The 16,115-nt window shown below is 25.7% G+C and overlaps 3 protein-coding genes across 3 annotated transcripts; all 3 read right to left on the reverse strand.

Moving 5' to 3' along the window:
• LOC113551422 (short-chain specific acyl-CoA dehydrogenase, mitochondrial) lies at positions 1-3,784 on the reverse strand. Its single transcript, XM_026953660.1, has 9 exons — positions 3,452-3,784; positions 3,141-3,307; positions 2,369-2,478; positions 2,125-2,276; positions 1,096-1,284; positions 875-1,018; positions 685-812; positions 453-548; positions 1-391 (listed from the first exon to the last, which is right to left on the reverse strand). Exons 1-9 carry the CDS (start codon positions 3,486-3,488, stop codon positions 179-181), a joined length of 1,236 nt encoding a protein of 411 aa, XP_026809461.1. The 5' UTR covers positions 3,489-3,784; the 3' UTR covers positions 1-178.
• Positions 3,785-6,246: 2,462 nt separating this feature from the next.
• Positions 6,247-8,765, reverse strand: LOC113551423 (upstream stimulatory factor 2). Its single transcript, XM_026953661.1, has 6 exons — positions 8,590-8,765; positions 8,248-8,471; positions 8,065-8,186; positions 7,739-7,873; positions 7,159-7,337; positions 6,247-6,421 (listed from the first exon to the last, which is right to left on the reverse strand). Exons 1-6 carry the CDS (start codon positions 8,628-8,630, stop codon positions 6,391-6,393), a joined length of 732 nt encoding a protein of 243 aa, XP_026809462.1. The 5' UTR covers positions 8,631-8,765; the 3' UTR covers positions 6,247-6,390.
• A 2,102-nt stretch (positions 8,766-10,867) lies between these two features.
• Positions 10,868-15,892, reverse strand: LOC113551421 (signal recognition particle receptor subunit alpha homolog). The gene is made up of 12 exons (XM_026953659.1): positions 15,767-15,892; positions 14,978-15,178; positions 14,746-14,920; positions 14,508-14,655; positions 14,285-14,435; positions 13,806-13,948; positions 13,596-13,740; positions 13,328-13,519; positions 13,078-13,249; positions 11,542-11,669; positions 11,275-11,451; positions 10,868-11,185 (listed from the first exon to the last, which is right to left on the reverse strand). The coding sequence occupies exons 1-12, from the start codon at positions 15,890-15,892 to the stop codon at positions 11,060-11,062; spliced, it is 1,884 nt and encodes a 627-aa protein (XP_026809460.1). The 3' UTR covers positions 10,868-11,059.
• Positions 15,893-16,115: the final 223 nt, after the last annotated feature.

Raw genomic sequence — 16,115 nt, forward strand, 5'->3', positions numbered from 1 at the left:
TGAGTTGAAAAAATTATAATATATTATGTTTGGATGTTTTCAGTAGGTATAATTTACACTTACATGGGTATACTTTTAAATATGAAAAATTCAGTCTAAACATCAGTAAATTGTGTAGTACACACTTGAATTATTTGGTAACGGTATATCAGTATTAATACTTATGGCTAATAACTCATTAAGAGCTGTTATACTCTTTGAATACATTTCCAGCTATCACAAGCTTCTGAATTTCAGATGTCCCTTCATATATCTCTGTTATCCGAGCGTCGCGGTAGTGTCGTTCAGCAGGCATATCGGAAACATAACCCATACCACCCAACACTTGAATACACTGATGTGCATTAAATGTTGCTGCTTCAGACGCAGCTAATTTGGCCATTGCTGCTTCCTTTAAAAGAAAAATCATTGTTAAATTAATAAGTCTAATAAATAAAATAAAATATACGAACCTTTGTAAATGGCTTGTGTTCATCTTTTAAGACAGCAGCTCTCCATGTCAACAATCTTGCACTTTCTACTCGTAAAGACATGTCAGCAATTTTATTCTAAAAAAAAAATTTTTTTTCTTATTAATATACAGTTTAAATATAAAACATAATATGGTAAGGTCCAAATTGTAGAACACAGTACTTTAATCTAAATACTAATTCAATTTAATTAAATAAAAATAAATATTAATACCTGAATACTTTGCAGTTTAGATATAGGAGCACCAAATGCTATTCTTTTAGTTGCATATTCAACAGCAACGTCGAGAGATGCTTGTGCTATTCCAAGTGCTTGAGAAGCAATTCCGATGCGGCCAGCATCTACAATAATACACTTATTTTAGAAAAGTATTGAAAAAAAAAAAAACGAAATATAAAATTACCTAAAGTCATCATTGCAATTTTGAAACCCATACCAGGTTCACCTAAGATATTTTCTTCTGGAATTGAACAGTCTTCAAAAATTAAATTACTTGTAGACGAACCTCGTATTCCAAGTTTATCTTCTTTTTTACCCAATGAAAACCCTAACAATAAAATTCAGTTTATCATATCATCATTTTTAAATCGTTTAATCTATGTTATACTTAAATTTTATTTTTACCTGGATATTCTCTTTTAACTAAAAATGCGCTAATTCCTTTGTGTTTTTTAGCTTTATCGGTAGTTGCAAATACGACTGATGCTTTAGCTTCATGAGCATTAGTAATCCATGATTTAGTGCCATTTAAAACCCAATTTGGACCACTTTTAACCGCCATAGTAGAAGCTGCACCAGCATCACTTCCATTACCTTAAAAAAGTGGATAAAATCATACTAATAATACAAATTATTGGACTTGAATAACTCTTAAATAAAGATAATATAATTACAACTAATTGTTATTAATATTTCAATCAATAAGTTATAAATATTTGTAGTGATTAAAAAAAACCACAAAGTACAATATCAATATATTTTTGTTTATATTATATTATTTTATTATTCATAAATAGATTATTTTCAACATGGATTAATGCCTAGATTCTTTCCCAACATTATATAGACATAAAGGTAAAATTTTACTTAATAACTGCAGTAAAAATATATGTATATATAGAATAAACATACATTATTGAATTTTATTCAAACTTTGCAATCAAAAAGAAAAATTCTTTTGTATTGTATACTTGTTATACATTATTCACATCTATGATTAAGATCCTGTAACATTATTATACATTTTGTTGATGCTTGATAAAAGAGTAAAATTGTAATCTAGTTTAATTATAGATATAAATAATGTAATAAATCAAGAATGATAAACAAGTTATTAAAGGTCAATGTTTAATCAAATTAGTAATAGTAATTAATAATTATGATTTTTTTTGTATTAGGTTGAACTATTAACCTGAAATATGATCCAAATAATAATTATTCTTATTTTATACATATTGTTTATTTTTATCAAAACATTAAATATCAATAAGCATAACTAACAATTGATTAAATCATTTAACAATAAAATTAAATAAATCGTGAAATTTTATCATTTTTACATAATGATTAATTTGTTTATACAGAAACTAGACTTATCTGGAATTTCTTGAGTATACGGTCTATTAATTATTGAACAATAAATGTTTTAATTACCTGGTTCGCTAAGACCAAAACAACCAATTTTTTCACCACTTGTAAAAGGTCTGATATACTCCTCTTTTTGTTTATCATTTCCAAATTTATTAATTGGTCCGAGGTACAAAGAATTATTTACGCTCATAATAACGCCAGCTGATGCACAACCTCTAAAAAAATATTTATATTTAAATAATATATAAAAAAGTAGAAATACTAAGAAGTAAATTTATTTTTATATATTTTTAAATTTTTAATATACCTAGAAATTTCTTCTATTGCAATAGCATATGCCAAATAATCAAGACCAGTTCCTCCTAATGACTCTGGGATATCAATTGCCATTAAACCCAATTCTCCCATTTCTTTAATCTGAAGTACATAAAAAAATTTCCAATAATCACACATTTTAAACAGCAAGTAAAAAACAAATATTTGATTATAACAAGTCAATACCATACAAAACTTTAATTAAGGACAATAATCTTGTAAAGATATTTATAATATCTATTAATTTACCTATCATGTCTATATATTAAAAATAATCTAAGCAAATAACTTTGCAGCAATATTGTACTTGTAATGTAATATCTAATACTTTTTGAATTTAACTATATAATGTATTTTTAACATCAGCATAAAATATTAGAGTATAATCATAAATGTAAATATAACTCATCAATTACATAATCATTTAGTAGGAGGAATAGTATAATACACTTATTTATCATAACATAGATATTAAACATGCAAATATTAAAATTACTAAATGTTTATTATTATATAATTGATCAACATGTATGCAATTTCAGAATAAAGGTATTTATTAAATAGTCCACTGTCCACACGGACTTTGTATTTTGAATATAAATTGCAAGATTATTTCCATATAAATTTCAATGCATTAAATTAAATTACTAACAGATTATAAGTATTAATTAACCACATTTATCAATGATGCAGATTTATTATACTTATATTACCTACAATTATTATACTTTAAAGTTAAATATTTAACACAAGTCATCACAGACCTGTTTCTCGGGAAATAAATGTTCCTTGTCCACTTTGGCTGCAACAGGTTTTAACTCTCCTTCTGCAAAATCTCTACAGGTTTTATACAGCAATCGATGAGTCTCTGACAAGGACGACAAAGAGGCTATCGACCTTTTCGTGACACCATTTAGAGCAAACCTCATCCCTACACAATGCAACATTATACATTTATATATTAGAATACAACACAGTTTTTAATGATTTTAAACTATATTATTTATTTTATATTACTCTATTCGATATTAGCTCGGTTAAATACTGCTAGAAAAAAAATTATAACATTAATTACCTGAGTTTGTCAAAAGAGAAGATAATTTTAGGCTCATGATTTTTTTTTTCGATTTAAAAAAAAAAACTAAAAATGAGATGCGAAAATTACAGATTAACAAAATAACTATAAGGAATCGTTTCTATAAAAAAATATTGTAATTAAAATAATATGTACGATAATTATTATTGTAGTAATACACGACGAGTGAGGACATATATATAGATCTAGTATAAAAAAAAACACTCGTACAAGACACTACAAGTCGACTGGCTGGTCTGACTGAATGCAGTACCTAATTGAGTAATGCAAGAGCGGCGTAGTGCAGTACCAACTACCAATTATTCAAATAACATTTACGGTGAACATCGTGAACATAACACTATTCCATTTCCATCTGTGCATTTGTTTATAGAAAAAAAAAAAATAATGAAAATCACGACTGCACTCTAGTAGTAATAAAAAGCGTTAAATGTTCATGATTTTCATTTTTCGTTCGATTTTATCACAGCCCGCAGGCCGCAATGAGGATTATCTGGATCAGGGTTGGCTCCTTGGCTCGATTGGACGATTATAATTTGTCAAACAAAACGAATTTGATGGACAAAAAGTACTTAATACATTATACATTCAAACAATATTTGATTTCTCGACACGGTCATAGGTCGTGTAAGATGTTTTACCTACTTATAAATCCATCCCCCTCGCCACGTAGTTGTTTTCTGTTCACATATCAACGTCACAATGCTATTATATAATAATGGTACCAAATACTAGTACCTTCGTGATTAAGACTGGGGTCAAGAAATGCCTCGAGATAAATATCAAAAATGTCCCAACTTCCCTAGTAAAAATTCGTTAAACTCGAAAAACAGTACGACGGAAACGTGTAATTGTGAAATTGTGAATATTTTTCAGAATACAATTTAAAATAAGTACTTAAAAATTATAAAATAATATTTAGACTATTTGGGATAGTATCTTAGATCACATACGCATAACGCATATTATTATGATCTAGTATCTTGTATCTACAAGTTCTACAACTACGTCATGTTCGAATGACCGATATTTACTACTAATTGGACACTCGGACAACTTGACAGCAATCGATATGCCATCTTTTATTACAACAATAAATAATAAACGTTATAGGTACCTATGTTTTGTACTACAATATTTACGTTCGCTTCAAAAATAAATCGTAAATAATATTCTTATACCATTGAAAATCATCGATAACGTAGAATTGGTCAAAAATGTAAAATAAAAATTTCATTGAAATAATCCCAAGAAAACATCAGGGGGACAGAGCCAGATACTTAGTAGAACACTAAAAAAATTATATTACATTAAATTCAAATCCCAGTTCTAACTAATTAAATCTATACCTTAAACCGTTCACAATAAATATGCAGGATATAGCAACAGTTTGACATTTGACGTCAAGAGGTTATTAATAATACATAATATAATAATTTACTTCATCATAATTTTAAATTTAAATAAATGAATTTAAATTGTGTACATTCCACTAGACTACCAACAAAAAAGTGAAATACATAGTTTAAAATTTAATATTATGGTGATCAAATTGGACATTATTTAATAAAAATAAAATTTAAAAGGTTAAAAACTTGAAAAATGAAAACAAATTTTTATTTTTTTAAATTCTGATTTATATTCAAGGAAATAAAATAGAAATAACCACGCATAAATTAATATTTACAAAAAAAAAACCACATGTAATTCCATTCAACATTTTTCTTATAAATAATTAGAAACTACATAACAAAAACACAAAACAATAAACTTACCAAGATTAGTACTAAAAACAAAAAATAAAAACAATAACCCTTATACATACATTTTATACTTGACAATATGAAGACTATTTTAAAATAATATAAATCTTCTTTTATTATACAGTAAAAATACATAATTAATAAAAATAGTTCCTGAAAACTGTTTATATATTATCAATATATTTAGAAATTGTTTAATGATATAAAGAGAAGATTTTATAACAAAATTATTTCAATAACCTAAACTATAAAATATAATTACAGGTTTATGAACAGTCAACAAATAAATACAAGGTATGTTCTATTTTTAAATTGAGGTACTCAATAAAATTGTTTTTATGATATATAAAAAAATGTTTTAAGTTCTTATAATCACTAAAATTCTACAAAATAAAAATGTTATAGCTTGCAAATAAAAAATATTAAACCAGATAATGAATATTTAAAAAAAAGCATTATTTTGCATAGTTTTGTTGACTGTTAATAGACTTTAATTATATTCTGAGCTTTTATTTAAGTAAAATAAAAATTATATTTCATTTAACAGTTAAATTCACATACAATATTTATCTTTAGATGACTATTTTAGTTTCATAGAATTTTTCAAGATCAAAGAAATTTTTAAGATATTAATTTAATTTAATTTTAACTCTAAATCTCAAGTTAGGTTCAGTTCAGTAGTCACCAAACAAGCTGAATTTTCGAACTAACAGAAATCTAAAATTTAGGTCAATACAAACACACCTTTTATAAATTCTAAACTTAGTATAATAATTTACAGTTAAATATTGTATTACATATATTATAGAAGTTAAGTACAATTTATGGTAGTCACTAAAATTTAATAATAATGAATAATAAATTACTTTTTATTTAAAAAATGTTTTTGTTTTTAGTATTTGATCTAAAATAATAGTTAAATTTAACTAATTTTTTATGAACTGAATAAAATAAATCATAAGTCAACTATTAATAATACAATATTATATTTAGTATTATAAATAGCCATTATTTATATTAATATTATTGAAAACATTTAAAATTTTAAACATAAATAGTAAAACATTGGTCTTTTCGGTATTATGAAAGTTTTAAATATAGTAACAAAAATGAAGTTTAAATCAGTTTAACACAATTTATAACTTCTAATAATTCTCACGAAGAATCACCATCTCTCGAAACAAAACTAAAATCATAATAACAATATTAATTTATACAATTGTAATTATTTACATAATATTTGTTATACTAAGATTAAAATATAAATGTTTGCAAAATGTAGGCTGTTATGATGGTAAGGTTATAAAGGTTCCAAGCTTTCATCAATAGATTTCAATAAATTCTAGAATATTCAAAGTAGTCTGGTCAAACTCCTAAAAGTTATTATAACTCAGACTTTTACAAATAAGAATTGGTAAATCCTAATAAATATTTTATGATAAAAACTAAAAGTTTAAAATATTAAAAAATCATATATTGAATAGTATATTGTATATAAATAGAATTATATTTTCAAAATAAAATTTGTAGATCATTTGACTATTTTAACATCCATTGTATTTTATTTGGTAATTTGATTATTTAGCATATACTTATTAATCTATAACTTCTACTTATCTTATTTGTATAGAACTATAGACCAAAATTAACTATTAAATACTGTTTATCCTTGGGTTTACTTTAATTTGTTCGCCAATGCTCAACTACGATAATCTTGTAGAGTTTTACCAAACTATTTTAGATACTCTATAATTTACCAGTGCCAGTCTACATTTAGAAATTTACTGAAATGTTATACAGTAGGCAATACTCTAGGTTATAACTGTATTAAAACATATATTATGCTTAATAATCATTTACTTATACATATTTTAAATAGCTCACATAATTTCAGTCAACAATTATCGAAATATTCACAATTACCTTTCAGATAATAATCCATGTTGTGATAAAATTCCTCTTAATTCTTCATTTTCCATCCTTAGTTCATCATTATGTCTACTAACAGCCTCCATTTGTTTTACACAATCCATCAATCTTTGATTAGTTGATTTTAATTCATTAATATAATCGCATGCTTTTGCTAGAATTCCTCCTTTACTCTAGAATAAATAATAATAATTATTATGAATTATTATTACAAAATTGAAAATATTAATTAATAATTTATTATTTTAATTTTTAATGAAATAAGTAATTAATAAATAAATGAATAATACTAAATTTAAATTATAAAATTATAATAGATTTCAACTATTAAGAAAAATTTATATTTGAAGTCCAAAGTAGACTAATAATAAAAAATTTTAAGTTAACAATTACAGTATAACTTATAATTAAAAAAAATATTTGAATTTATTTTTAATCCAATAATGAAGATATTAAAAAAAAAAATCTATACACACAATGAAAACAAGACTGATATATTAATAATTTTCTTATAATTATTCATTAAAAAAACTTATTTAATAAATAGACATTATGAAAAAGTACCTAATATTACCTGGTTATCATAATTAGTCTTGTTTTCTTCAGCACAATCTGGTATAATTTTGCTCATATACATTATCCATTGGTTTATTTTATCACGTCTTCGACGTTCTACTTCATTGTGTGTCAATCGTCTTTTAGCATCCCTCTTTAAACATTATCATACAATTTTTTTAATGTATTTTAGTTTATTTATCAACAATATGAATATAAAGCTTATAATTTAACATAAGCTTTAAGATGATATTAAAATAATGCAAAAAAAGTAATGTTTATTTCAACATAATTAATGATGATAATAAAATATTATGTAGGTTAAATTCATTTTAAATTGCTTACTGTTACAACAGTACGATCTACTCGTTTTCTGGACACTTCACTATTGAGAGGTACAATAGGTCTTTTAACAGTTGTTGTAGTTGTAAATAAATCGTTAATTGGTTGTACAACAAAAAACTGAGCTACAAACAAAAACAACATTTAAAGATGTAAAACTAAATACTTAGTGTTTAGAATGCTTACTAGGATTATTGTTTGGTCTAAGCTCATATTGTGTAATGTTTGTATCATTGGTTTTACTCATAACAATTCCAGTTACGTTTCCGTTTTCTATGACAGCGGCAGTAGGTTGTTCATCAACAGATTCAAGAGATCCATCATCATCAGTTACGATCAAAGTTTGTGCACCAAGAATATTTGATTCTAGTTTAATAAGTTGACCATTGTTTGCCACTTTATAAGTATTACTATAATACAAATTAAAATTATGTATATTAACTTTCATATATTATTTGACGAGTTTGTAATTTCAAAGGCAAGGCTAGTATTTTAAAATAAGCTCTTAATATATTAAATATAATTTACCCAACATTTAGTGAATCATTATCAGACATTTTAATAGACATAATTCCAATCAAATTTTACTATAAACTTATAATTATTATTATTATAAAATTTGAAAAACTACAAACAGTACAAACGCAAGGAATAAGGATTGAGGATAGAATAAATACAGATAAAGAATAAAATATAAATTTATTTTCAAATAAAATAATCTTTAAAAGATAGAACATAAATATTTAGCTAATTTTATAAGTTGATAATGTTGATAGGAAATCACACCACATGGAATTTTATCATGGAAGAATAAAATTAAATATGCATTTGTAATTTAAATGTAAGTATGTAATTTAAATAATTTTGCAAAGCTGTGTCTCATTTCGCAGAAAACGCCAAAACGGTAATTTAAAATATGATATTGTATTATTGTCCACTTGTCCAGTAGTCAGTCACTCCACACTCCAATCAGTCCACTCGGTCCAATCTCGTCTGATGACTAACTTAATATTATAATGTATATATAATATGGTTTACCTAAACCGCCTATTACAGTATTAGGCACCTAGTCTTCTTCTTGCATAAACTTAATTTTGAAGTTATAACTCAAATTGGTTTTTAATATTGGGCAAGGTAGAAATAGAGCTGTTTTTTTCGTACCTACCAAGTACAATAATGTTGGTGTAAACTATAAGCACCGATTCGATGTTTAAAAAATTTAAGGTGCCTATTATATCATGGATCTACTTATTACTACCCAGTTCTTTATTGGTAATTTGAAGGTGGTTCCTTCATTCACTCAGGCGAGTGGCCCTCATACCGATGTTTAACAGCAAAAGGGTTCATTCATGAAACTGTTAATCAATAATCATTAAGAAAATTATGTTAACCCTTGGCAGGTGCGCACACATAGTGTTGAAAGATCATGGTTGTACGCAGAAATATCCAAAAAGACTACGTTTTTATCAAAAAATTATATTTTTTATCCTTATTTTTTTTTAAGTTTTTACTTTTTTGAATGACAACATAGTTTTAATTTCATATTCCAAAGCAGAATAATTTTCTGAGTATTTTGATATATAAAAATCGAATTTAGGGTGAGTAGTTTATGAGTTATACTTATTTTAACTATTTTAAATTTAGTCAAGTGGAGTGGTACGGAGTTACCCCGCAAAATGTTGTCCTGTCCACTACTCCGCTTGTCTAAACTTTAAATACGTATAACTCATTAACTACTCGCCCTAAATTCGATTTTTATGTATCAAAATACTCAGAAAATTATTCTGCTTTGGAATATGAAATTAAAACTATGTTGTCATTCAAAAAAGTAAAAAACTTAAAAAAAAAATAAGGATAAAAAATATTTAAAAATATAATTTTTTGATAAAAATGTAGTCTTTTAATAACTTGAAACTATGTAAAAAAATGTTTTCAAAAACATGAATACTTTTTGAAATAATGAGTGTTTTATGATAAAAGAATCACCCTGTATGTATTTCCTTATTTTTAAATTTAAGATTTTGTAATTTTTCTGTACTTCGCAATTTTACATATTTCAATTTGGATTTCTTTTAATACATCCATAAATTGAAAGATGTTTGTAAGTGCGAAATAGAAGAAGATGTTGAACTTTTGTTTTTATTATAAATAGTATAAGATTATACTTCACCTTTTCAGAAAGTTTTTTTCTGGGACCAATTTCAATGTGTGCGCCTACCAAAAATATCGTGAACCAATTCAAATATGTGTTGCTTGGAATGTTGGGAAACAATTCGGATGCAGTCGTTTTTTCGTCATTACTAATTTGGGAGCCATAAAACTATTGTGAAGACACAAAGGAGCCTTTGTCAAGTCGTGGGATAAAAAAGTTTGAATATCTTTAATCAGTTATCTAGTATTTACTTAATTTTGATTATTAAAAATGCTTTAACATTATAAGTAACCTTTTGGTAATCCTTTATTTTACAGAATAAAATGTTGATAGAGAAAGATAATAAAAAGATATTTCAATTTTTTTCAAAAGTTTACAGATATTTAAAAATTAGAATAACTGAAAAATGTAGTTCTGCAGTAAATGATAAATTGTCGATTTTTACAATATATTAACAATGAAATAATTTATAATACATACTTTGTGAATTTTAAATCTCAGTAGTTAATTAATTTGAATCTTAAAACTGATTTTTGTGCTTTGTATGTCGTTTTTGGGATTTAGGTTTAAATAAAAAAAAAATACAAAAAATAGATAGGTGCCCACATTTTTTGTATTACCAAAAATACAATGGAATGAAAAATAACAAATAATACATACATATTAAGTAGGATGAACATTCCCCACATAATAAAACATAAAATACTTTAGTACATTTATTAAATAACTAATAAAAAAACCAAAAAATTATCACCTGATTACAAAGAAATATATGGAGTTCAATTATTGTAGGTCAATCAAGTTATTAAAGATACTGTTTAAATGTAATGTGCAGCAATCATGTTTTTATTTCATTAGAGCAGCAACCACTGCCTTTGCATTCAGTGACTTGAGATCTGTATATGTTTGTCCAGTTCCCACAAATACTATTGGCTGACCTGTGATGTATGTCATTGAAATAGCAGCTCCAACCTAGAACGTAATTATATTTTTAGTACACTGAACACTAATTAGAAATAACATTATGATTATTTAGTCATTATTAAAATTAATTAATTTACTTTATCATCAATTGTGTCAAATTTTGTGAGCACAATTCCATCAATCAAGTGCGGAGTAACTGAAGATGAATAATCGGCCAAGGCTTGATTGAATTTTACCAGCTGATCAACTGCTTCATTGCCAACCAATGCTTCACCGACAAATAGAACCATGTCAGGTTCATTCACTTTAATCAACTGAAAATCAATATAACAAATATTAAAAAAACTCATAAGAATAAACAAATATACATAGCATTATAACATATCCAATAAATAATAAATTACTTTGGTCAAAGCTCGCATTAATGGCTCATTATCTTGCATTCTTCCAGCTGTGTCGACAAGAACTATATCATACTTGGCTTCCTTGGCGTGGTTTATCGCTTCCATAGCAATTCCAGCTGCATCCTTTCCTGTTATCACCATAAACTTAATGATTAGTGATATAATTATTTTTTATTTACTTTATTTCTTATATTAAATATTTACTATATATTTATTAAAAATAACAATTATTTTGGTTTTAATAGCGGTAAATAAAATATTATAGTTAAATTATTTATAGTAAAAAAATAATAATATAATACCATGCCTAGGTACGACGATTAAAATGTTCTTGGGCTACATATATTATCCTAATTAAATGTGGAATTCTAGTAAAACAAACCATCGGTTGGTAAAAATAGAAAGAGCATTAATAGCAAAAAAATATGGATGCTGAGCTGTTCTAATAAACATGGTAGTTGCATTAATATGACTATATTTTATCAATCCCGAAATGAAACAATGACTGAAGACATAGCATCTGACACCTAATGTTTCAAGACCAAGTACCTCATTTATAGGCCTCTAATTGTGGGTTATATGGGCAGTATTTAAACATTGATCTGAAAATTTTATGAACTGGTTTTATACTACATCAATTTGTTATATTGTGGCCATTAAATATACTGTGAACAATCAGCAGCATCATACTCAAATACCGAATGACATAACTACATTTTCTTAGTATTAACACTTTGACTGCAGCATGGTTTGACCTGAGCGATTCCCCTATGCTGAACATTTTTCATAATAATAGTAGTAAGTATAATACAAATATAAAAAATATTCCGAATCTCAAACCACCACAAATTAAACAATTTCAACCATTTGTCTATGCGGTGGCGCAAGAACAATTAGCTTGTTGTATGATGATATTATTGGGAAAGTTCAAATAGTAATATAAGTTATCAACAATGCGTCGACGCCCGCTACATAAAACAGGTGCGATATGTTGACGTCCCGCAGTCAAAGTGTTCTAAATAGTTCTAAATTGAAAATTTTTAGTCATCTTGCAGTGATATCATAAGGAATCCTGGAAAACTTTAGCCTACTACTCTGACTCTGATCATCTATACTTTAAATATTATAACTTATAACTACTCGTCTGAATTTCAATTGTATGTAAAAAAACTTAAAAAATATTATTGTTTTTTAAGTGTTGTTTTATTTTGACTGAAAATTATATAAAAGAAATACTTTCAAAAATATTAATAGTTTTTGCAATAATGAGTATTTCATTCATGATAAAAAAAAAAAATCACCCGGTATCATCAACAACAGTGTTCATTTGATATGCTAGAGTACAATCGATAAGAAATAAAGCGAGCAATAGTTTTCAACATTAGGTAATTTATCTGACTTCAAGATTGTTGTAAAGTTATCTTCTAAACTTTATATAAATATAAGTTGTTATATATTAAACCTACTAGTTAATGGATAAACAGTGTTATACAGTGTTATTAAACGTACATAATAAAGTTCATGTTAAATACTAACCATATCCTTTTTCATACAATTGTACCATTTGCTGATCATTATGTTTTTTTGCCGGATGAAGAGCATTCAAATGTTTTGTATGAGTTCTTAATTGTTCAACAGCACCTGCTCTAAATGTATCACAAGCTGCAATTAATACTCTCAGATTATTTTCAATCAACCAAAAACAAATCTGTAAATATGACAAAATAATAAGTAATCTATTTTAAATTAAAAAAGGACCAAATAAAAAATTGTATTCAATCCATACTTTTGCAAGATTTGTAGATTTTCCAACACCATTAACTCCACAAAATGCCATAACATAAGGTTTATCATTCTTTTTAGCCATCATTGCATCACGTAAAATATCAATCCTACGTTTTGGTGACAATATTTGTACTAGAGATTCGATCATAGTATTCTTTACTGTTGATGCCACCGATTCAAATGAACCAAGAACCTATAAAAAATAAATGTAAATTTTAAAAATATTTAAGATTATATTTCAATTTTTTAGTAAAAAATAATAATTTTACCTTTCCTTCAAGTTTAGAGGAAACAGAGTCACAAAGTTTAGTAGCTATTTCAATAGCCACATTTTTTGCAACTAAATGTTCTTTAAGTTTTTCCAACACTGGATCCATATCAGCTGCAGTCAAATTTTTTCTTCCAACTAAACCCCTAAAAAAAATAATTAAATTTTGGTTTTAATACATGGACAAAAATATTGAAAATCAATCATTTACTTGAACATAGAGAATACACTTTTTTTGCTATCATTTTTCCTCTTACGTTCAGCAGCTGTTTCAAATTTTTCATCAGATTCTTCTTCTTCACTCTCGCTATCAATTTCTATGTCTTTTATTCCTCCAACCATTTGCCCAACAATCTAATAATAAACATTATACAAATATTTACTATTTATTATATTTATTTTCTTAAAATTGTAAAATGTATAGCTTAAACCTTAAAAACAACTGTTACTCCAGTTAATTAAGATTGGATTGTTCAGTCAATCATAACTCAATTATTGACAAATCTCTAATATTAGACAGACCCTACTGAAAGTGTCAATATTAGTATTTTTAGAATGCTTGTAGAAGGGGCTGTTTAATGGTGGAAATACGCCAACACAATGACTATTTTAATCTTAACTTAAATGGAGTATATTATATAGATGACAATGAAATAAAATTTAATTAAACATTAATAAACATTTATTTACTTCATTATTTGTTTCGATTTCAATAGGAGTGTCTGCATTGTTATTTGGCTTATCTTTTGTATAATCTAAAGAGCTTATGTCCTTTGCTGCTCCGCCTAATGGCCATGTACGTGGTTGCTTAGTTGCTTTAGGAGAAGGTTTTGGCACTTTCCTAAATTAAATATGTTGGTTATTAATTATTTCTAAAATTTGAAAGAAAAAACAAATTTTTTTAAACACTTACTCTTTATTTTTTTTTAGTTTATTAGAATTTATAGCACCCATTTTTTGAGCCATTTTTAATCGGTTTTGAGCGATTAAGTCTTCCTCGTTAAATGAAACACCGTTATGGTTAACTTCTTTATCATTTTTTTGAGTTTCAATCATTTTTACTAGATATTAATAATTTAAATATTTATTATTTTCTTGATTTAGTAACTATTTTCTTTTAGCAATATATATAGTAAAAAGATTCAACTTACTATTTTTTTTATTTTCTTTATCATCGCCTTTTCGTTCAATCATAGATGCTACAGTTTTTTTTGATTTAGTAGACTCATTGAATGTACGCATCTGCTTTGGAATACAGGCTTGAGCCCTACCCCACTCTTCAGCAGATTTAAGAACTTCTTTAAAATTTTTACTGAATTCAAATTCCTAAGATGAAATGAAATTATTAATATTTATATTAAAAAATACACAATACAACCTTACCATAAAATAATTTTTTCGGGCTAAGTCATTTTTATACTTATCCCTAAATTCCAATTGTATATCGTCCAGAAATTTGTCTACATATGACAGCTGTAGTATTTTTTGAAATGCTATCACAAATACCAGGTCAAACTCATTGTCTAATCTATATTTCAATGAAAGAGAATCTTGTTCATAATTGTTGTTACTACTTGTCCTTTCCTGAAATAAATATATATATTTTACTACAATATTTCAAATAAAGTTAAAAGATAATTATAAAATATAAAACCATATCCAAAGAACCATGAGTATAATTAATTTGGACTCTTGTCTCCTAGATTTTTAGTCCAAGCGAAGTATAAGATAAATCTTAAGACTTAAACCACACAATGTTTTGTTTTGATGATATGTATATTTTTACAATTCAATTGCTTGCCATTTGCTATTATAAATGTTTATTACTATAGTATTGAATTTTTTTTTTTTTTTTTTTTTTATTGCTGTCTAGTACAGAAATAAATAATTAAAACGTAGGCACTAATCTTTAAAATTTAAGTTTTTAAGCAAGAATTAAACATGAAAATGATTTAAATATTATCGCATCTTAAAAAATATCTTATTATTATAATTATTTTAATTAATAATTGATAATAATTAAAATAATGTCAGTCTTTAATAATTTTTATCTATTTAACACAAATAGGTAATATTTTATAGTTTTCTATACATTTTTTTAATTTTCTGATAAATTAACTAAGTGAAACATACGTAACATATCTAACAGTATGTGACAAGAATATTATTTACCTGAAGAATAACAGTTTTGATCAACGAATTCACTGAGGGTATGAAAAACTGACTAATTTGACTGGTGCTTTGGAAACACCAAAGAACGATGCCGCCTTTGCTGAATATCGTAAAAAGGTCCAACATTTTTAATACAAATTACAAATAACAAAAAACAAAAATTTACAAATTTAATAATATTTCATCACAGACGAGACTGGCGCAAACCATACAAACTATTTCATCAATTCTCATTCACTTTTGTATTTATCACGTATTCACATTTACTGTTTAGTGTTCACGTAATCAATTTCACTTGTAAAACAGCTGAGTGAATGTGTGTAATGTAAATAATATTATGAATAATATG

Source organism: Rhopalosiphum maidis, chromosome 2 (assembly GCF_003676215.2).
Source record: "Rhopalosiphum maidis isolate BTI-1 chromosome 2, ASM367621v3, whole genome shotgun sequence".
NCBI lineage: Eukaryota > Metazoa > Arthropoda > Insecta > Hemiptera > Aphididae > Rhopalosiphum > Rhopalosiphum maidis.

Bases quoted from the DNA above. Each gene is read 5' to 3' on its own strand.
- LOC113551423 (XM_026953661.1), bottom strand. From the start codon at position 8,630: ATGTCTATTAAAATGTCTGATAATGATTCACTAAATGTTGG. The intron at 7,338-7,738 runs GTAATATTAGGT...TATTTATTCTAG, and splicing joins AGACTAATTATGATAACCAG to AGTAAAGGAGGAATTCTAGC. The intron at 6,422-7,158 runs GTAATTGTGAAT...TTATGATTTTAG, and splicing joins CATGGATTATTATCTGAAAG to TTTTGTTTCGAGAGATGGTG.
- LOC113551422 (XM_026953660.1), bottom strand. From the start codon at position 3,488: ATGAGCCTAAAATTATCTTCTCTTTTGACAAACTCAG. The intron at 3,308-3,451 runs GTAATTAATGTT...TGCATTGTGTAG, and splicing joins TTCTCTTTTGACAAACTCAG to GGATGAGGTTTGCTCTAAAT. The intron at 1,285-2,124 runs GTAATTAAAACA...CACTTTTTTAAG, and splicing joins TTTTGGTCTTAGCGAACCAG to GTAATGGAAGTGATGCTGGT.
- LOC113551421 (XM_026953659.1), bottom strand. From the start codon at position 15,892: ATGTTGGACCTTTTTACGATATTCAGCAAAGGCGGCATCGTTCTTTGG. The intron at 15,179-15,766 runs GTAAATAATATT...TATTTATTTCAG, and splicing joins TCAAAACTGTTATTCTTCAG to GAAAGGACAAGTAGTAACAA. The intron at 14,436-14,507 runs GTAAGTGTTTAA...TATTTAATTTAG, and splicing joins AAACTAAAAAAAAATAAAGA to GAAAGTGCCAAAACCTTCTC.